The 22,272-nt window shown below is 46.6% G+C and overlaps 1 protein-coding gene across 7 annotated transcripts in view; it reads right to left on the reverse strand.

Annotated features, from left to right (window-relative positions):
* The window catches only part of MINDY4 (MINDY lysine 48 deubiquitinase 4), a 115,415-nt gene extending 99,253 nt beyond the window's left edge, over window positions 1-16,162 (reverse strand). For 2 of the 7 annotated variants that reach the window (XR_006104445.1, XM_042472181.1), the window contains exons 1-3: window positions 15,964-16,162; window positions 14,739-14,858; window positions 3,284-3,495 (exon numbers count right to left, since the gene is read on the reverse strand). Coding sequence is in view for 5 of the 7 variants with exons in the window: in XM_042472181.1 (XP_042328115.1) it covers window positions 3,284-3,495; window positions 14,739-14,858; window positions 15,964-16,026 (395 nt within the window). In the remaining 2 variants the exon portion in view is untranslated. Of the gene's footprint in view, window positions 1-3,283; window positions 3,496-7,080; window positions 7,258-14,738; window positions 14,859-15,963 lie in introns of those variants that run through there. The other 5 variants (XR_006104446.1, XM_042472182.1, XM_042472180.1 and 2 more) reach the window with 4 other exon arrangements.
* Window positions 16,163-22,272: the final 6,110 nt, after the last annotated feature.

Genomic DNA, 22,272 nt, shown 5'->3' on the forward strand with positions numbered 1-22,272 from the left:
TCTTCTTCTCTTTCTCTTCAAGGGGGTCATGAGCCACTTCCGAATGGGGTAGGCACAGTCAGCCAGTATCAGGGGCCCGATCTGCTGGCCTGTGATGTTGATGCTGGGGTTCCCTGGCACATAGATGCCAGCCTCCATGGCCTCGTAGATGAGAGAAAGTTTAAAGGGGCTTGGGCGCTTTAAATGCGCACATAGGCTTTCTGCCGCTGCTTAGCACTGTAGCTGCGCAGCTTCGCATCCGCCTGCCGGCAAAAGAAAAAAAGCCGCGGTTTGGGCCGCCCGTGCGGAAGCTGCCTCTCTTTTTGCAGCGTCCTCCGAGGCAGCAGTATGGAAGCTCCGGGTCCGAAACGGACCCAGGTGAAGTGTCTTCACTGCCCCCCGTGTGGAAGCTCCAACACCTGAAGCACGCCCCCGTGGCGGGCCGTCTGGAGGCTCCGCATTCAGCTGAATACACCTCCAAGACGTCTTCTGCCCGTCTGTAACCCGCCACTATTTTCTATTCTTGCTTAAATTTCCTTTTCCTGTAATCACTCTATGATTGAATTAAATTACAATTTTTTTAGGTTGTTCATTGTAATTTAAAACACAAATACCTAAAGGCTATTACAATATTTCAGTTGTTTTAATCTGGTAGGTTCATTTTTCCTTTGACTTTTTTCTATCCATAACTCTTCAAAAGTAACTCTTGAGTGGGATCCATTCTTCCATATATTTGTCTTTATTTCCATCTCTTAGCAGATGAGTAAGTTTGTCAGAACATCATGTCATTTTATCATTTTAATTTTGTATGCCATTCAGCTATTGTTGGCTCTTCTTTATTTTCCCATTTTTGGCAGAAACCATTCTGGCTGCAGTGGGACACAGTCCTGTGGCATGCGCTTGGCATGCGCTTGTGGGCATGCACCCAATTCAAGCCTATGGGGCTTGAACATACGTGGGCCAACTATTCAAATAGGAAAACACTGCATTAATAAGCTGATCTTGCTAGTAGAGAGGAGGCTGTAGGTTTATATGCTGTAGAGGTTTTTTTTGTTTGTTTGTTTGTTTTTTTGAGATTTAAAATTTGGGTTTGTTTTAGTTTCAAAACTGTTTAAAAAATTGGGAAGGTTGCAGGGACGTTCTGATGGCCCAGTATTGCAATGCAATACCCTCTGCAGTTTAAAGTGAACTTGAGGAATTTCAAACAGCACAACAACAGAATTTCCTCCTGAAAAGGGAAACTGGGAATTATTTATCCCCCTTTTGTCCTGGTCTGTGAATGGTAGGTTTAGTTCACCTCCATCTTCGTGCTCTTCTGGCCACACCATTACATGTTTAATGAGGAATACAGTGGCTTTCAATTCATTTCCCTGTGGGAGTAGCAGCATTCTTAGAGCAACTCTGGATAGTTGAGCCTTTGGGCTCAGCAGCCACAGGAACCCGGGGAGCTTCATTGCCCGAAGCGGAGGCCGAGGCCTCAGAGGCAGGAGCCGTGGCCAGAGCAGGTGCCTGCCGGATGGAGCGGGTGCATCATGCCACTAGCCAGTGGTTATATGCTGCCAAAAGCACTATCTCCCCCCCCCCCCCCCGATACAACGGCCAGGAAGCTGCATGCTTCATCATCACTTAGGCTCAGGAGCTCTTAAAAATTTCGACAGCGAGGCCATTGGGTCTTCGGGCCTTCTCTCAGGCGCCCAAAACGCTCCGCCATGTTCCCGCCTCTACATGCTGTACTTTTAGAGAAACCAAGTTTCTCTAGCTACCTTGTGAAGCCTCTCCAGATATTGGGCTGCAGGATCTCCAGGTTTGTTGTATGAAGGGTACTTTTACAGGAAAGAAAAATGTTGAAAAGATTGACTGGAATTATTGCTCATTAGCTGGGTGCAAGTCATGCTCCTAAATTACATTAAACTGCTTTAAAGTATTCAAAGATATAGCCATGTTAGTCTGTAGAATCAGTAAGTAGGGAGATCCAGATGCATCTGAGGAAGTAGACTAAAGCTCATGCTGCCAATTTCTGTCTGGGAATGCTGCCAGCGCACACACAAACACGCTGATAATGATAGCACAGCAAAGAAAACCAACTAGGCAGCCAACAGTTTACAGGCCTTCCTCCTGTCTGAGTATAGAGTAAGCCACAAATTAAAGCCAGAGTCAGGATACAAGAAGTCACAAAAACCAGTTCAGTCCAAGGTCGAGGATGCCAGAGGGGTGAGTTGCCGAATCCATACCGAAGTCGTAGGTTCAAGGGTAGTCGCAGGTCTAAGAAGCCAAGGATCCAGGAACAAGAACAGAGGAGCCAACAGCATTCACTACATGGAACTAGTAATAAACTCTGGCAAAGGGTCGGTGTTTTCCAGCTGCCTTAAATCATAGAATCACTCCCTTATCACAGCTGTTTCTTATCTGCAGAATGCTTCTCTGCAAGCCTTCTAGACCTCCGCAGGCAAGCCCTTTCAGCTCTCCTTTGGCTAAAGGGTGGAATCTCCATGCTTTTCTGTTCCACTGGGGCAATACTGGGCTGCTGAGACCCCACAGAGCTAAGCCTCAACCCCTGGGGCTGGGAGAGCAGAGCTGGGATCTGGCAGGGCAGAACTGGGGCCTGGCACAGCCTCAGGTACCTCCTGCCCCTGAGGAGCCACAGCCTCTTCCTCATCCTCCTCTTGGCTGGCCATGACAATTTCTTCCTTTCAGTTAGTCTCAAAGGTGCTGGTCTCTCTATGTACAGCTTTAAAGTATGTTATTAGTTGTGCACACTTTGCAGTTAGTTTCTCCATAGCCTAGACTGAAGGGATAAATGGTGTAAATCCTTCAGCAAGATGTAGTGATTATGTGGAATTGAGCCTGAGATGAATTTGTGTTGGGCTTATTCATTGGGAATTAATCAAAAATTGTAGCATTGCAGAGAATCTTTGGGGGTCACTTACTCCAACTCCCTGTTAGTGTTCTTATGTCTAGAGAAGTAAATATGGGTAGAGAATACAGACTAGGGACAAATGCAGATTTTGGCAAACAAAAGAAACATACAAACCCCTTAAATTGGAAGCTTCTTTTTAAAAACCAGATAAAATTCTTCAGCTTAGATTGTTTTCCTCTCAGAACAGCCACACATCATTTTTATATTTTGATTCCTTTAGAAACCAAGAAAGTCTTTACTGATTGCTTTTGAAAGGAATGGGAACTAAATTTGTCAATGATCAAGATTATTAAAGGAACTGTAAAACGCAATGAATTTGGTATACCTGGGTAGGGCTGAAAAAACACATTTAGTAAGGGTAAAGTCTTTAAAAATGTCTTTCTGTACCTGTAGGTCTCTGTCTTGTTTTTTCCAGGCAGCTGCCAGGTAGCTTCATCACGGAGAGACTTCTTAAATATAAAGCTATCTGTTGCTCTAGGCTGGGAGAGCTGGTTTTGTGGGGCTGATGGGCCCCCCTTAATGCCTTGGCTATTGCTTGGGTGCTCCAGAAAATAGCTGGTGATGATTTCAAGAAGGGTTTTTAGAGGATTTTCCTTGGCCTGCAATGCAAAGAATGAGATAGTTACAAGCCATTATAAAGTGTCGAGTTGGTTAAAAATCGTAGAGACGTAGAGCTGAGTTAATCCAAGCTATCACTGCAGAAAATTCTGGTCAAGCATATACTTCATAGACAGCTTCCAACTTTTGAAAACCTGCAGTGAAAGAAAGCCTGCCACATAGAGAGGCAACCTATTCACTGTCAACAAGTACTTATAGAAGTAGCAGGTGAAAGCCACAGAGTGTTGTGTAGGTGTATGTATACTTGTATACACAGAATGTCAGAAAAAGATAGGTTTTGATAACAATACAGCATCCAAATAAATCCTATAGCAAATCAGTGAACCTTTGTAAGAATTCTTGAATGTTTCTTGCGTTCAGATGTACATTCTAATAGAAGAGTTACAGTTAAGGAAATATTTCTGGAGCAGCAGAAAACAAGCTTACTCCCCCCTTAATATGACACCCCTTCAGATATTTAAATAGGGCTGCCATATCACCTCTTAACCTTCTCTTCTCCAGGCTAAACATCCCCAGCTCCCTAAGTCATTCCTCATAGGGATTCATAGTTTCCAGACCCTTCATTTTAGTCGCCCTCCTTTGGACACATGGCTCCAGTTTCTCAATGTCCTTTTTGATATGTCCAGTTTTAATAGCATTGAGTGGGGGGTGAGATAATTTTGTTCAAGGTCAGCTGGGATAACTGGCTGTGATTGCATCCTGAGTAAGAAATGTTAATTTGAATGGATTAAGAGGGAATCTTCTGTGAGAGGGCTGCAAGCCACACTGGATTTCTGTCATATTGGTGAAGATGTGATCTGGTCGTCTTACAAGACGGACAGATGTTTGTGTTTGGCCTATTCCATCGTTGACATTTCCTATTGTTAAAATATATTTCTAATTTGGATGGAAAATGTTCAGATGTGGCAATATGGTTAACTAAAGTTTAAAATGGTTCCTGTTGCAGGCCAGAAAGACTAGGCCTGGAAGAACAAGTCTTCAAGGACATTTGCTGAGACATAATATAAACAAATGTATTATTGTTATGCTCTTGTGTAGTATGGTGACTTCATGGGAAAGAGGTGTGTCCACTTGGTGGGAAAGTTGATCTTGTGTGAGAACAAAGACTGATGTCACATTCAAGCTTCTAGCATGGACTCTGAAAGAGAATAGATGTATAGTAGCCTGCTGTGAAAGTGTAAATAGCAACAAAGTCAATAACCCTCATTTGAGTGAAAATCTGTGTTGAAGTTACTTTGTTCCTGAGTAGCAGAGAAGACTGCATCTGTTCCAGTTGGTACCAGTTCAAACCACCGGCAGCACGAGACATCACCCATAGCAAAGCGTTGTGTTTTTTTAACACCTATTGCCACACTCATTGTGGTCCCTTTTTTTCTGGGCGGTCTCTAGGAGTGTGTTCAGACGTTTTTTAATCTGATTGGCTCATAAGTTTAGATTCCAGTTTATCCGTGTGTAACTGCATCAGTGCTATATTATGGGAGTATCTTAATGTCTGCTAAGCTGCATTTCCGATCTTTCACTTGTTCATCTAAAGCAGGGGTAGGCAACCTTTTTGAGCCAGGGGCCGGGTTGCTGTCCCTCAGACAACTGGGGGCCAATGCAAAAAAATTAATAATTAAATATTTTTAAAATGGTCATGCCCGAATCCTTTTGGATAAATACCACCCTGCCGGCAGAACTCGAACTGGTTCTGCTAAACCATGAGTGGATCAGGACTCTCCTACAGAGCTTGAGCCACATCCACCGACAAGTGGCCAAAAACCTAGGGAAAAATATGCAGTCCATGGACCGCAAGCTAGGGTGGGTGCATAACCCCCAGCAGTGGGACCCAGGACAGCTGGTCATGTACCGAAACTTTTCCCAACACAAACATGCCCTCTCAGCCAAATGGGTTGGCCCTGTAAAAATCACGGAGCATATTTCGCCAGCGGTATACCAAGTAAGGATCCCCAACAAACAGGGAGACAGATTCAAATACTTCCACTCCTCTCAGCTGAAGGAATGGAAAGGGGAACCCGCTCCGGTGAGGCCCGTCCAGGATTGGCCCGAGCTCCCCATGGTAAACCTGTCTAAAACTTTTCTGTGTGAAGACGGAGACTAAAGCCGTCACTCAAAACCCACCTGTTTCCCTACAGGGACATGAGATGGTGCACCATATTTGGGCCCTATGGATCCTTATATGGCTAGACAGAAATACTGCATCCCCCATCTACCCCACCCAATTCGACACAACGTGAGAATTCAACATAGAGGCAGATTGTCAATGGGCACCACCCTACTCGGGAATTTACACCGTCCTAGATGCCATGGATGAAGCCCGCATCTGGTATGACAAAAAGCTCCCCCTCAAAATCAAAACTAGAATTTACTTTACTGAGATGCAAACAGTAAAATCCGAAGTTATTATGTTTGGTCCGCAGGGACACGTATGGGTAGAGGCGGATGCAAGACGCCTCCCCCTTACCCCAGGATTTTGGAACAGGCACCGATTTGACCCCCCACTCAGCAAAGCCCCTGCTTCTTTCTACACCACCCTTACCTTAGATGAACAGTGTCGTCCTACATGGACTTGGAAAACTAGACTCTTCCTGTGCCAAAACCTGACCCGGGTCCCCACTAGGTGCAATGTGGGGTGCCGCAATATTAACTGTCCTTACATTCCCATTTACACCCCAGCGATCCTCAAAGAACCCCCAATGTACATAGGAAATGTGGTAGTTAGGAGAGATGTGATTGCTTATGCCTATTCAGAAACGCAGCCCATCATTACCACACTGATTCTAAACCTCACCGCCATAAATGTGGCCCGCACTATCCCTTCTTGTAGCCCCTACTTAAAAGCAGCCTGGGCTCAATGAGAACAGCTAGAAAAGAGGTGGCAACCCGTGATGCACCCCCTCTTTAGGGGAAAAAGAGAGACACTGGGAAACGTCTTGGGTGGCCTAGGAATAGGGGAAGGAGTGCTGAATGCCATAGGCACGGAGACATTGGCAAACAAACTTGGCTTGGTAGGCTCCAAAACAAAAGAAGCAGGAATCTCTATTGCATCAGGTTTAACTAATGTGGCACAAGGAATTGATATTATTGGACATATCCTCCCCCAGTGGGTAGGAATAGAAAAAGAAATCATAATAGATATGGGGAAATCATTACAAAATAGCATATACAACCTGTCCATTGCCTTTCAATGTACACAAATCCAGAGCAGTCTCATGGCTTTTGCATCCCAATTGATACAAGCCTCACTTATGAAATTAATACACCCAGAAATTTTAGGACTTTTAAAAGTCCGATACCCAGATTCTATCCAGTATCCAGCTGATCTGATGACTGTTACTGGGGCCCAGTGGCAAAACATGATTTTAAAGGTAGGAGTATACCACGAAAGAATATGGGATCCCCAAATCATACACCCAGTCTCCCACATGGGCTTGCCCCTGGCAGAGAGCAACACTACCATGATCCCAGATCCCTTTAACAGGAGCCCCTGATGGAGCGATAAGTCTCTCCAAAAACTCAGCAGACCACTCCAATTCACCTATCCTTTTAGGTCACAGTGATCTCACCTCATCTACATATTTTCTGTCCCAGCATGCATTGTCCCATTTCGCCAGTGGCTCCACTGGCTTCATGCCTTAACTCTCAAAAACTACTATTCCCAGCCTACTCCTCTGCATCTCCCTCCCTCTCTCTCTCTGTCTGTCAACTCCGGGGAAGGTAATCCCCCACCGCCAAGCCGGCGCCAGCCCTGAGAGATGTATCCAGAGCTTGAACAGCCACAAACCGTTCCTGTCTTTGCAGCCCAGCAGACGGTCCCTGAAACCCAGCCCCAGCCGAGTCCTCATTCCTCTCCCGGACCTCCAAAACAATGTTGCAACTATAATACACTGTGCCTTGGACTATATCCAGAGCTTATACAGTTACTCCATTGGCCTCGCTGAACTCAGCTTCCTAAAAACAAACGTACTTTGGAACATTCCGGATACAAACTATTTCTGTCAGCATCTTGCTTTTTCTTTGATGTTTCATGTTCACCCCCATTGATATTACAAATTGATTGCACACTGCTTTTTCATGTGTTATTAGCCTATTGAAGGCTTTTTCTTTCATGTTTCATGTTCACCCCCATTGATATTACAAACTGATTGCACACTGCTTTTTCATGTGTTATTAGCCTATTGAAGGCTTTGTTGATAGTTTATCCTGTTGCAAATTGCTTGCATATGTCTTTCCCCTGAGCCATGGGAAGACCTTTTCTGCTGTTGACGTTTTATGTGCCCCTTTTGTTTACCACCACTTTTGACTTTATATAATCTTTGGTATGTATGGTGCATGATTGGGTTACAGATCAGCAAAGGCTCCCCAGGCTTTGCAGGGTGATATTCCCCTTGATAGGACGACCTCTCCAAATATCCTCACCCCAAAATGTATATGGCAAAGAGTAATTTGGAAAATACACATCCCCACCTGTCTGTGGGTTTGTATAATTTCCGAGGGGGGGTAGAATGTTACCCATAATGCTCTGTATAGATTTTGATATCAAGGATAGCCTTGCATGGTCCCTAGACACGAGGGAAAAGCCTGACCAGAGCCTGACCACATAGCCGGATGGCATGCTATGAGGTAACCCCTTCATTAACATCTGCATTGTTTGGAGAGTCGCCAAAAGACTATCAGATCTCAGAAGAGAATGAGATGTCTCCCTCAATAGAGCAACCTCCCCCTCCCCTCAAAGCCTATTGTCCAAAAAGGCCTAGGACAATCAAGAACTTCCAGTTAAGACAGCCATCAGACACCTTTGTCCCAATCACCAAACCTCTTTGCCCTCAGACGAGATTTCGCCCTTAAAAGATCCCAGTTTTCACTCCTCAGGGCGCCATTTCAAAGGTCTATTTACTCCACGTCAGTCAGACTTCTGTTCTGGTAGCCAGCATTTCTGCTCAAACCCAGGTTGCGGAGCAGACGTGTCCCATTATCCCGCGTCCCATTTGCTTCTTGGAGGAAGTCTACATCTTGGTGAATATACCATTAGCAAAGCCTAAACATCTTTTCCACATTTCCAACCTATTTTCCTGAGCCTTGAATGCGTGTGTGAGTGCATGCACTGAGTGTGTTTCCCCCTTTTCCAATAAAATAGAATCTAGTTATTATATATCCATCTCAGCGTCATTCATTGGAACATTGGGTGATAGAGTCTCCTTCCTAGGAGGTCTTTAAACAGAGGCTGGATGGCCATCTGTCAGGGATGCTTTGATTTGGATTTCCTGCATGGCAGGGGGTTGGACTGGATGGCCCTAGTGGTCTCTTCCAACTCTATGATTCTATGATTTTATGATTCTATGATTCCAAGGGATGCAAGTGTTCATCAGTTAGTCTGGATCTGGCTGGCGCTTTCAGGTGTTTCGTCTGGGAAAAAGTCTGTTCACAGACATAAGTACTGCCAAAGATGGTTGCCATTTTGAGTGCATGGTTCCTGATATTAGTGTATTTCTCAGAGGGGAGAGATGCATAGAAATTTAGAAGGCTGCTTGACTTGAATGCGTCTTTCAGAGAGTCACAACTATGCAGGTCACACAGTTCCATTTGGTAAATTGAATCCACATTTTCAATGTCAATAGAAAATGGGTTGGCTTGTCAATCAAGTTTTCAGTTTTGATATTTTATCTTTTCTCATTTGTCCAACGAAACCATCATATGTATCTTTATTATGCGTTTGATAGTGTCGACACAAATTGTATTCCTTGAACACAGCCACTGTATCCTGGCATATCAAGCACACAGCTTTCTCCTTGTGCTCTATGAAAAAGTAATCTTCTGTCCACTGTGGGTTGAATACCCTACATTCCGCATCGATCTTCCTCTTAGCAGCAGCCTTTTTGGACATTATTGTTACCTAGGAGTAGTTAGCTGGCTGGTTAGTTAGCTGGCTGGCTGGCTGGCTGGCTGGCTGCTGGTTAGTTAGCTGGCTGGCTGGCTACCGCACTACTGCTGGATCCCTCTTCCCTTGTGCGCTCCCTTCCCACTCTTCTATTTATAGGGCAGAGGAGGAGGGCGGAGGGCGAGGTGGAGGAGGCGAAGCGCGCTGCACATGTGCACGGAGGCTGCAGCCACCAGTGCTGCCATTTTGAATTCCCACCCAAAAAAGCCGGCACTGGGCCCCATACAGGCCCGCCGTGGCTGCTGGAGTCTTCCAGGAGCGCCCAGGCAACCGCAACAGGCCTCCTACACGTCCACCGAAGTCTCACACAAGACTTCGGCTGCTATTTTAGAACTCAAAATGAGCGGCACGGAAGCTGCGGTGGGCGTGGCAATTGGCAGCAGGACCGGGCTGGGGCTGGTTCCAAGGCCTCGCTGGGCCAGATTTGGCCCGTGGGCCGTAGGTTGCCGACCCCTGATCTAAAGCTTTATTCTGTTCACTGAGGCGAGCATTTGTTAGCTTCTCCTCTCTCTGTTGTTGGATCCATAGATCTATATCTGGGTCCATTAACCCCCTTTTGGTGGGGCTTTCCCTGGACCTGGGAGCAGTGGCAGCATAGTGATGGGAGGCAGACGTCCAGACCACGCAGCACCAGGTCTTCCAGCGCTAGAAGTGGTGGCCTGAAAAGGCCAGGTACCAACAACTGGCCCAGGATGGGGCTTTGCTGAGACACCACCAGCACAAGGCCTTCCAGGAGAGGGTAGCTGGGCAGCAATGGTCCCCCTTTGCCCCGGGGCAGCTGCCTGTGTGGGAGGGGGGTTCCTTCCTCCCCAATAATTGAAAACTAGTTAAGGTTTGAAAGGGTAAATTGTCATAGAATTATGTTTGTAAAGATGTGAGGATGAAATAGGCATGGAATGTTTGGGGAAAACAATTGCTTACCTCCACCCTTTCCATTCTAAATTTTGCAAAAGAACAACATTATGTAAACCAAGAAGCTTTGGATTCACTCATTTTGTAAACTTCAGTGATGTGAAGAGGAATCAATAAGAACGTTTGGAATGGTGTCCAAATGCAAGAGCTGTACTGTGGATCTTTAGGTTTTCCCTGACTCACAGTTGTAGAAACCTCCTCTTAAAGGATAAAGAATAGCAGAACAACTGCTAAGAACTCAATTCCACATTTGGGTTCATGTCAGTTGTGTGGGGGAAAATGCACACTCTGAAACATTTAGCTTCTCTGATCTCTTGAGGATTCATGGAACCTATTCTTGCTGTTAAAAGCAAGGGAATCAAAAACAATGGGCATATCTTTTGTAATCTCATTACAAAAGATAAAAATCCACTAGCCTTATTGGTGCCAGAAGAGAACAGAAAATGCACAGGATTTCATTATCAATTAATTGTTTAGCTCCAAGCAGAAAGAAATGTCCACTGAAGTAAAATATTTGGTCTTGGTGTTTTCAAACCAGATATAACTTTCCTAGGATCCAACTCCCAGAATCAGAGGACAAAGAGAAAAGTGAACTTGAGGAACTGTATGAACAGAAAAATTTCAACAGTACCACAGGAAACTGGCAATTGTTTGTCCCCTTTGCGTCCTGGTCAACGAACTATAGTTTTAGACGATTCTGCTCCCTCCTCCTGGTTCTCTGACCCCTCCATTATGTGCTTGATGATGTATACAGCCGCTGCTTTCTCCTCTTCATCTCTGGAATTCTTAGAACAACCCTGGATGGCCTCAGGATCCACAGGAACCCGGTGGCCTCCACTGCCCAAACCGGAGGTCAAGGCCTCGGAGGCGGGCGCCAGGGCAAAGCTGGAGCCAGATCAGCGACTGGAGCCGTGGCATGGGCCTGCTCAGTGGGCCGGTTGTATTGCACCATTAGCCAGTGAATATAGGCTGCCAATAATAATAGCCCTCCTTAATACAATGGCCAGGAAGGTGCAAGCTGCATCATCTAGGCCTAAGACCTCTTTTAACAATTTGTAAAGCACAATCATTTGATTTCTTCTCTCTCTTCCAGGCGCCTTGTTGTGCTTAACTATCCCTGGGCTTGTTCTGGGACTCTTTTCCTTCCCATTAAAAAAAACCCCAACAAGTATTGTAACTTGTCACAGGAAGAAACAAAAGCACAAACAAATTCAACCATGAAATGTTAAATTCCCAAGGGGTCATAGTTCTTGGCTTCCATTTCAGTGTAAGAGAGAAGCTGGAAGAGCAAGTAGCTAATAGTAAATCCAGGGGAAGAAAGAGTGAGAATGCAAATGGGGCAGCATAGAGTTTCCCAAAACAAGGCAAATGAGAGGTAAACAATGCTGCACAGCAGTGAGGCATAACAGTCAACTAAAAGCATTACAAGCAAGATGTAGCCATCTACTGTGCCAACCAGAAGAAGAATCCAAATAAAACGTGACCCTTTCTGGTCCAGGTTTAGGTCCTGGGGAAAAGGAGAGAAATTGGGGTTTGACTTGGAGTTCAGCGAATGGTGTGTGTGTCAATGATAGGCTAGAAAGGAGACAGAAATGCATCCTTCTGCTTCCTCTAAAAGTGTTGATTCTGGTGCATCTTAATGCTGTAATGCATTCATTTTTTTTATTTTTACCCATCTTGTATCTTGAACCTGTGATGTAGATTTTTATGATCAGTTTTCTAACTATGTCTCATTTTTAGGTACTGTACTTTTAATGTACTTATATTGTTTTACAGCCATACAGTACTCTATACATTTTAGAGTCCATGTTACTACACTTCAGTTCTTTTCTATTTGCTTTAGAATTTCTATAGGATTTTATAGTGTGTTTTACTTGTTTTAGCATTATTTTGTGTTATTTTGAAATGGCCTAAGGGCTAATCAATGAACATTTCTGTCTGTCTGGTGCCTCTAAAGGGGTAAATTTTGAGAAAAATATTTTCCACGTTCCAGGCATTTCTATGGCTTCACTTCTGTATGAAATGCTATTGTGGTATCTAAGGTTGGTACCCGAAGTAAAACACTTGCCACATTGCTGGCATTTCCAAGGTTTCTATCCTGTGTGGACCCTTTGATGAACCGCAAGCTGTGATTTCTCAGTAAAGTAAATTAAAAGGCCAGTACCAAAGCCTGTTTGAATTCCCACTTACTCAAGTATTCATTGCTTTAACATACAGTGCACCCTTAGCTTACACAGGGGATTTGTTCCGGATCTCCCCCCCCCCCCCCCCCGTAAGCCAAAAAACGCGTATGCTCGAGCCCCATTCACTTGAATGGGGCTCGTGCATGTGGTGCTGGCACGGTGGCTCACACACGCCATGGGTGCACACTCCATTTGAATGGGACATGCCACCCCGCGTGGCTCTCTGGGTTTGAGCATATGCTCAAACTCAGATATAACTTTTGTACTCAAGTATAACTTTTGTTCAATTTTTTTTGTATCTTTATATTCTGGGGATACTTTGTTTACCTTTTTCGTCTAACAATTTTTGAGCAAATACTTTAGAAAGTATAGGCAAAGCGTTGTTTTTATCCCAGATTGGACTGTGCCTTAAGAAGATGGTTACAAAGCAAGTGTGATCATAACTTTCATATTTCTGTTTTGGTCTTTTAAATTCATGGCATGCTTTTAAATATCATTTGAATTATCTAGCTCCAGAGTAAACAAGTTGCCTCCTAAGAGAAGAGAATTTAAAGTTTCACGGCTGTGTTAAAAGGCTGACTCTTGGATATATTGAGCAAAATAGAAAAGCGAATGCAGACTTATCACTGCTACTCTTTATTTATGCTTTTTAACATAAAAGGCTTCCATCAGAAGCTAGTAATACTAATTTAAAGCATAAGGGTTTAAAGGGCTACTTGACATGCATATCCCATAAGTGTGAGAACTGTTTTAATAAACAGCAGAGATGTCCTCTGTTTTCTCTAAACAGTCCTGTCCTTTGACCCTGAATTTGCAGTTACATAGACTGCTATTACTCTGCCAAGGAGAGTAAAGTCCATGATGGTGAGATTGCAAAAGCTGTGCTATTCTCTAAAAAGTTGGCAATTCTCTACACTAAAATAATTCACCAGTTCAAAGCCATACATTCTTATGAAAATACTGGCATTTTTAAGTTGAGTGACTTGATCTATAGGATAATTTCAGAGAAGGCTCTGTGTGTTCAAATTTCAAACTAGTTGACCTGTGTTGTTACAGCAATAGTGTGGGTAGAACCAGGAGTGGGTTTTGCCCCTGTGAGTAAGTGCCTCATACCCTAAATATTTTTAACTATCTCTTCCTATCCATGAAAACTTAGATCTCTGTGGAGACAAACCTCAGTGTGACAAATAATAAACTCTTAAAATGATACAAGATCAGTACACAATTATCCAGCTCTCTTCATTATAATTTTGATATCATTATGGGTCATGTTACCACACCACTGTCAGTGACTCGAAAATAATTGGAGCGTGCTGATCTTACGGAAGAGCCTCAGCGTTTAAGGAAGGCCTCAACTTTGTTGAGAAATGCACTGTGTACCATGAGTGGCGGTGATGCAAGCAGGGCCGTCCTACGCCTTCGTATTGTGTACAAGGAATGCATTAAAGTTAAGGCTGCCTCCAGCAACAGCAAGGATGGCCAAGTGATGGACTGCCCAGTGTACAAACACCAGTGTTACCTAAGAGATTTAGTGGAGAACTACTTTCTGAGGGATGATGGCATAGAGTCTCTTGGAGATGCTAGAGACGCTAACCACTGTTGCACCATCTGTGAAGATCATGCACAGCCATGAGCTTCTGTGTGAAGTGCCAAGAAACCCTCAGAGTCCTGTGTGGAGGCTCATCAGAGAGTGAAATGCACTAAGAACAACAATGATCCATAGGCTCCAAGTCTCAAGAGAGAGAAGGCTGTCTTCTGCTCTGTCCACAAGCATGAACCACTGGTGTTATTTTGTGGCACTCTAATGCACAGCTAAATGCACACAAGGATAACCAGTAGTATCAGATCTTGGAGGATGCTACTGTAAGATGCTAACCTTGTTGGTCAAGCACTTGGGAGATAAAAATGCCAATCTTCAGAAGTCAGCCAAGGGAAGTGCACACCTCAATCCGACGGGTGGCAGGTGTACAGAAACAAGTGCAAGTGGATGTAAAGTCCATCCTGCAAAGTGGGCCAAGGTCTGGTCAGTAATGCACTGAAAGTCACTGACAGCCAGCAGGAGAAGCTGGTTAGAGGTAGTACTGGGCAATGACAAAACATCAACGCCAGCAGTAGCATATCCTACACTCTGCAAACTAGCTGTTTTTCTGATTGATCTGCATATATTGCATAAGGGGATGTATGTTTTTACCTTGTTCATTTTGTATAAGGACTGCAGGTGTAAAATGTTACGAAGCTCATTTCTGTTGTTGATGCTGAGAGCTGTACGTGGGAACTCCTTATCCATTGTACTGCTTGTCTTTTTCAAGCCCTGGAGGAAAGAGAAAAATTCCAGTGCAATGTACAGGCAAAGAAAAAACCCTAGTCTTCACAAGTTGGCTATAAATGTTGCTAGGTTTCTCCAGAAAACCTGTTGTCCTTATATAATGCATATGGAACAGAACAATAATTTTATTTACCAATAGGATTGTGTGTGTGGGGGGTCACAAAGTTTTGAGATAACATTCTGAATATGGAGGAGGCAACCAGGATACCCTTGACATTTGGCAAACAAAGTCACCCTTTTTTGGGGGGGGGGGGACCAGCAAATTTTAGAAGCACCCTCCAAGTTGGCAATTAACTACATTAATTGCTCTATAGGGGCTGCCACATTTCCCAGTTCCATGCATTTGTGTGGACCACCATCAGCAAATTCACATCCATTTTAGTTTTACAGTATAAGTGGTTTTACACAAAGAGCTTACAAATTGGATTTCCAAAACTAGATTTGGGAGTCCACATCACATCCAGATAGGTTCCATACAACATCAAGCTCGGATATAAATTTTAGCTGTGAACCTAAAAGTTAAGTTCTTGAGGGGCTTATACGAACTCAGCACTCTGGTGTGCTATCATTTGTCCCTTGTCAATAATAACAGTTTGAAATGTGAGAAGCCTTTGCTCTTTTAAATAGAAATAAATGCTACTGTGGCTGATCAGGTCATTCCTGCATTTTTCCATCAGTAAAATGTAGTCTAGTGTCATTTCCATAAAGTCAAACAAGGTCAAGTAGATGTAGCAGCTCCTGATTTAATATGAACTGTCCCACGAAAACCCTAAAGCACAGAAGCTCTGCAATGGGAGGCGGAGGAGGGTTTACTGGGAGTGCAGATAGGAGTGTGCTTCCTGTACTCCTTGTGCTCTTTAAAATGCATTGTGGGAAATGTAGTTGTAGGAGGTACAGTTTGTAGCAGCCTGGAACAAAATGCTTAAAAGGTAAATTACCTGGAAAGCTAAAAAAACTGCTGTCAGAGATCTCTGTTCCTAGCCATGACAAACTAAGGAGGGAGAAAGACTTAGGCCTGCTGTGTTAGCATTACTAGAAGAACGGTTACAGATGCACTGAAGGTCTGCAGCAAAGAAAGAGGCTGGTTTACCTTTTTGCTGAGAAACTCTCTGACCAAAGATGCAGCCATCTCTTCCACAAGAGCATTTTCCATTCTGCAACTGTTGCCTCTTTTTAAAAAACCGTTGGCTTACTGATGTTCTTCCTCCTGCTCAGCATTTAGCCGCTGCCTTCTTTCTGGTCCTCGGCTCAGGTTTCAGCCTGGCATACAGTTCCGGCAGTCAGTAACTACGTTGTCATTGGTGTGTTTCCATGGGGATGGTGTCAAGGGAAGAGAATGCATGCTCTCCCTCCCCTTCCACTGTGGATTTTTGCAACCAGGAGGCATCTATGAAGCTGAATGCCAGTTTGTACCTGGGGAAATACATGTGCGTCCACTCTTAATTTTGTGCATTTTGGTTGTCCAGTTAAAGGTATCACTGTTCTATGGATATTTGTGTTATTATACACTCTTTAAGTAGAGCTATTCAAAGCTTATCTTTATCTGCAGAGTTGTTAACTGCCTTATAGTTGACTTTGACTTAGGCGACCCTTTAAATGAGACATCTCCAAGTTTTTCTAATGATTGCTGAGATGAGCATTAAAAAGGAGAGTTTATTCTCCCGAGAGACACAGACCATGGTGGTGCTTGGCTGATTCTAATTTGTGTTTTATGTACATTTATTTTGACTTGTTAATTTTGTTTTACAAAACAAAATTGTAGTTAATTTTTGGTAAGAAACACAAATGATATCAGGGGATTTATAAGTTAATATACTTTGGAGGGAAAGACATTCATTAGAATTCAGAGTAGTTTTAGTATTATTTTCTGTCTTTAGCGACCATTTAATGTCACATGTTCTAGCTGCTAGGTTTCCAATTGGTAAATCGGTTCTACAAAATCTGCTTGCGTGACACAACTTAGTTACAAGTAGATGGTTGCTTTCTACACATTTCTGTACTACACACCTAGGCATTGTTGAGATTGTTGGAATAGTGGCAAGCTCTACCCCTTGAGTCATTATAGGGTTGGTAACCATTAGGAACATCTTTAGGAACATTAATTCCACATTCTGTCAGTAGTTTTTCAATACTTTGCATATTTCTATGTCCTAACTTTACATGCCATGAATAAAGACAGTTTTAAAGACCCATTCTAATGGGTCCACCACCCCCAGGAGGGATCTGGGTAGATGCCTTGAATTTTGCCTCCACCAGAAAATGATCCATCCATGACAGGACGGAAATGTTGGTTATTTCCGCCCACGGAATTTCCATATCCGTACAAAAAACCATATCAAGCGTATTACCCACCGAATGCGTAGGCCCCGAGACCAGTTGTGACAGGCCCATGGCTGTCATGGTATCCATGAATTCCCGAGCTGCACCAGATGGAATCTGGTTGGCTGTGAAGGGGATGTTGAGATCCCCCAGGACCAAGAGCCTGGGGGATTCCAGCACCAGCTACGAGACCAACTGTGCCAGCTCGTTAAGGGAGTCTGTTAGCGCACGGGGTGGCCGATAGACCAACAGAATCCCTAGACTGTCACTGGCCTTCAGGGTCAGGTAAATACACTCAATATAGGAAGTTTGACGGACAAGGTTCCTGGATAGGGACAGGGTGTTTTTATAAATCAAAGCAACACCACCACCCCCGCCCACCTAACCTGGTCTGGTCCTTCACTGAGTACCCGGCGGGTAGGGCCTGAGCCCACACAGCTTCCCCTCCAGGCCCAAGCCAGGTCTCAGTAATGCAAGCCAGGTCACAGTTATTATCTTCAAGCAGGTCATATATAATGTGGGTCTTGTTCTTAATAGATCTGGCATTGCACAGGAGCAGAGACACGGTTTGTGGTATGGTTGGGATGACCCTCAGATCTCTTTGGTTAGAAGAGGGATAGGAAGGGGAGATAGGTATTAAGCATCGATCTTGCCTTCCTCTGTAACGCTGATCCACTCTCCTACCACCATACCTCCCCCTGCCCCACACTACTCCAATAGGAGCCCCGCTCATGCCGAGGGAATTACCCTCTGCCTCCCCAACCAAAACACTCCCCACAACCATACCCTCCCCCTCCCCCCACAATACAGCAATGAAGGCAGAGACAAGATACAACAATCATTCTCTGCCAAATAGCTGACACGGGTTCGTCACCCCTGCCTTCCGCACAGTCACAGATGTACGCAACTGCGCAGCTGCAAAAGTGTGCTGAGATGGAGTCCAGTAAGCAGTCCGAGGGCGGCTCCTGAGCCGGTGCGCAACTGCGCACCTCTAACAACTCAGGAAGCCGCCCGGCAGCAACAAAACAGCTCAGACAGCAGTCCCTGGAGGCAGGGGGGGGTGTGACGGAGGAGGGGACCAAGCAGGCTGGCTTTATACATGCCGCTGCCCCGGCGCGCCCCTTTCTCCGCTTTCTCCAGGTGTTCCGGCTTTCTCCCCCGGTCCGCTGGCAAAAACGCTGAGGTGGAGTCCAGTAAGCAGTCCGAGGGCGGCTCCTGGGCCGGTGCGCAGTTGCACACCTCTAACAACCCAGGAAGCTGCCCGGCAGCAGCAAAACAGCTCACACAGCAGTCCCTGGAGGCGGGGGCGTGACGGAGGAGGGGACCACGCAGGCTGGCTTTATACACGCCGCTGCCCCGGCACGCCCCTTTCTCTGCCTTCCCCAGGTGTTCCGGCTTTCTCCCCCGGTCCGCTGGCAAAAACGCTGAGGTGGAGTCTGGTAAGCAGCTCCTGGGCCGGTGCGCAGTTGCGCACCTCTAACAACCCAGGAAGCCACCCGGCAGCAGCAAAACAGCTCACACAGCAGTCCCTGGAGGCAGGGGGGGCATGACCTCCTGCTGGGTCTGCTCAATAGCTGCCACTCTCTCCCCCATCTTGAGCATTACCTCCTCCATGGCAGCCAACCTCCGCTCAGTCTGCTGCTCTGCAGGGGAAAAAGAAACAGGATGGTTAGAAGCAACCTGTGGATGCCATCACCCACTCCCACAGGCAGGGTTTCTGGGTGTCCCCACTCCCTTCCCTGGGTTCACCTCCACACTTACCTCGCTGCCGGACTTGGATGAGGCGATCCATGGACCTAGCATCCAGGGCCAAGTCCCCTGGTGCCCCAGACAGGCGGTGGCTCGGGCCAGGCTCCTCTTCCTTGGTGGCGGCAACAGCAGCAAGGACATAAAGCCCTGCAAATGAAGAAGAAAAGTTCCAAGTTATGTCTGCTGGCATGGCAGTGAAGGACACAAGTGTCGTGGGGGCTGCAGTCAGGCAACCCCCACCCCTCACCCTGGGGACCTACCTTCCACCAGAGGAGCCTGCTCTGGCTGTGGAGGGGCCACAGCAGCTGGTCCTGGCTGTGGCCCACCCTCGGGGACATCCTCGTCCCCCGAGGATGGTGGAGAGGGCGACCTGGCACAGTGCCCTCCCTCCACCTCCGCCTTGGCCGGACGCCTGCAGAAGGGAAGAGGAGGGATGGCATTGGCACCATGCAGGAAGAAGGGGGAGAGGGCAGGGGGGGAGGGTCAAGGAGGGTAGGACAGGGCATGGCAAGAGCTCTGACTTACCTGGAGGACGGCGATCTTCCGCTCTAGGCCGATCTCCACTGATCAACAGGTCCTTCAGCCGTGCGAAGAATGGTGGCCGCTTGTCAACCGGGGGCTCCTCTCCAAAGTCCTCAAGGGTTTCAAAGAACGCTGCCTTGAGAGTTTTAAACTTAACTCTGCATTGGTGCAGCGTTCCTTGGTTTCGGAGGGCATGAGATGACTCGAGAAAATACCCCCCCCCCCGGTGGGTGTAGGTGCCTTGCCATAACCTTGGCGCAGTGCCTTGTGTAATCAGGGAGTCCAGGCAGATTCCCGACCTCTCGTCGGTCCAATAGTCGATGCAGGGAACCGGGGACCCTCCTGCGTGGTTGCTGCCTCTTTGATTGCCGTACTCAGGGTCTAGCATGTTGCGCACGTGATTATATATGGGCACCTGTGGTGCGGGCATCATGCAAGTTCGTCAGGCCAATGAAAGCTCTCAGAGGAGCAAGTTTAATCTTCCCCCAATATATGCCCACTGGCGCCTATTGATACATTCAAATGGCCCTTCGAACGTTGCAGTTGAGGGGATTGATACATTTAAACGGGCATGGCAGTTGGAGCTATCATCTTTTTGACCCCGAAAACAGCGCCCGTAGACCTTTTGTGTGTGTTGTGTGTGTCCCCTCAGGCACGTGGCAAAAACATGCCCACAAGCCACACAGCAGGAATGATAGGCAGACTCAGACTGTGGGTACATGGGATACATTATTCGGTGTTTATTGCTTTACATACATCACTCTGACATCACAGATGATGGCACAGGACGCCACTTTCGATTCTCCTTGTCAGAAAGAGTCTGCAGCATTCCTCACAGCCTCCCTATTCTTCTTGGCCGTCTCTTCCATCCGCTGTGCATTGCTTCCAGGGTGGCAGCCCAAACCGGCGCCATATCTCGTCCCCTCATCAGTGACCCCTGCCCTGGTCTCAGATGTGTGCAGAATGGCGCTATGCGAGATGGCACCACAAGTTTCTGCCACCAGGAGTGGGGCAGTGAACAGCGCCTATCAAGCCTTTCAATTGCCAACAATCTTCCAAGCCCCTCCCCCCGTGATTCAACTTCCTTTGAAGCGCTTCTCTTTGGAGTGTGGGGGTTACAGGGTGTCATGAGCCCTCCGAATGGGGTCGGCACAGTCAGACAGTCTAATGCCCGATCTGCTGGCCTCTGATTTGGGTTTCCCTTCCAAATAGCTGCCAGCCTCTATGGCCCCGAGATGAGAGAATCCGTGCCCCCAACCGTGCACTAGGATGATCATGCCCTCCGAGCTCCACGTCCACAACCTTCCTGTGTGGTCCACTGCTGTCCCTTGCAGGATGACAGACATAGGAGCCCTTTCTGGTGACTTTGCATTCCTCTGTCCCCAGGGGGTATGATAAGGCATGGCACCCGTCCCTGAGGCCAACCACTTGCGGGACGCCGAGCCTACCAAAGGCATCCATAATCTTGTGGGAAAGGAAGGGGAGAAACAGAGAATTGACATGCAAAAATCTTTACAATTGCGCAACTCTTTTTTTTTTTTTCTTTACACCATTGCAAGACACAATGTACATAAGAGTGACATTTGCACCACAGTCGTAGCACAGAGCTGCCAAAGATTAAAGGAACGTGCCTGAATGTCCCTAACTAACGGAGTTACCCCCGGTACACTGTTCGTGACAGCAGCAGTTTCTCTATGGCCAGGAAAACTACACCATGACTTTCCACCACTGGCAATGCCAGCCCCAAACAACGCCGCGGTCACAGCATAGCTGGATTTTTGTGCAGTGAAAGACACCAATGGCCACTCTCTTCTCCAACGGGATGGCTTCCTCATCACTGTGACTTCTCCAGCTTGCGAGCAGATGCCCACTCGTGTGGAAGAGAGCACGGGCATTCGGAAATGATACCCTCCATTGCTCGTCCAGACCATATGGTTGAGACAGAGTTGTACACAGTCTTGCTATGTAGGGACGTTCCAGTAGCGGCGGAGGCGCTCCCACTCGGGCAGGGCCATGCACCGCCAACAGCACCCTGATAAACCGCTATGGTAGTGTTCTGGGCGGGGCTACCCGCCCCTAGCGCGCCGCCCCTGGGACGCTCCATGAATGCCACCAAATTCGTTTGTAAACACTCCAGAAGTCCCATATTCAAGCTTACAGTTTTTTTATTCTCCACTCGGTTGGTACAAATTACCAAGCCGACCTCCCTTTACTTCACTGTGATATAGCACAAAAATTAAGTCTCCAAAATGTTGTAGCAAGCCTAGTTGCTTCACTGACTCAGTTAGTACTCCTTCCTTCCCTCCAGGGCGTCCTTGGCTTAGGGCTCTTTTTTAACGTGTGTGTGGCGGGAGGACAATACTCCTCTACTGGGTCCTTGCTCTTTCCCTCTTAGGACGTCTTGGCGGGGCTGCTCCTGTTTGGCTCTTTCTCTTAGCTCCCACCACGGCTCCTCGCCTTCCTCCTGCCCCTCTCTTTCTCCCTACTTCAGGGTTCCGGGCCGTCCTTCTTTTCACTCTTCTCGGGAACACGTGGGGTGAGTCCCTAGCACCGGCCCCACTCGCCCCTTCCCTCCTATGAAGTCTCTTCCTTTTCCAGCTGCTTCTCCCCTTTCCAAGCTCACTTCTTCTTCCCCTCCACGCTTCCTCTCCGCGTCCCCGTCTTCGTCCTCTCCTCCCCCTCTGCGCCTCTCCTTGTCTTTTTAAACCACTCCAGGGTCTCCGCCCTCCCCTCGGGTGCAAAGCCAAACTCCTTTCTCTCTCCCACCTGAGTTCCTTCTCCCCTCTCTCTTCTTCTGGGCCTCCTGCCT

The sequence above is a fragment of the Sceloporus undulatus genome, chromosome 6 (assembly GCF_019175285.1).
Source record: "Sceloporus undulatus isolate JIND9_A2432 ecotype Alabama chromosome 6, SceUnd_v1.1, whole genome shotgun sequence".
In the NCBI taxonomy this organism is placed as follows: Eukaryota; Metazoa; Chordata; class Lepidosauria; order Squamata; family Phrynosomatidae; genus Sceloporus; species Sceloporus undulatus.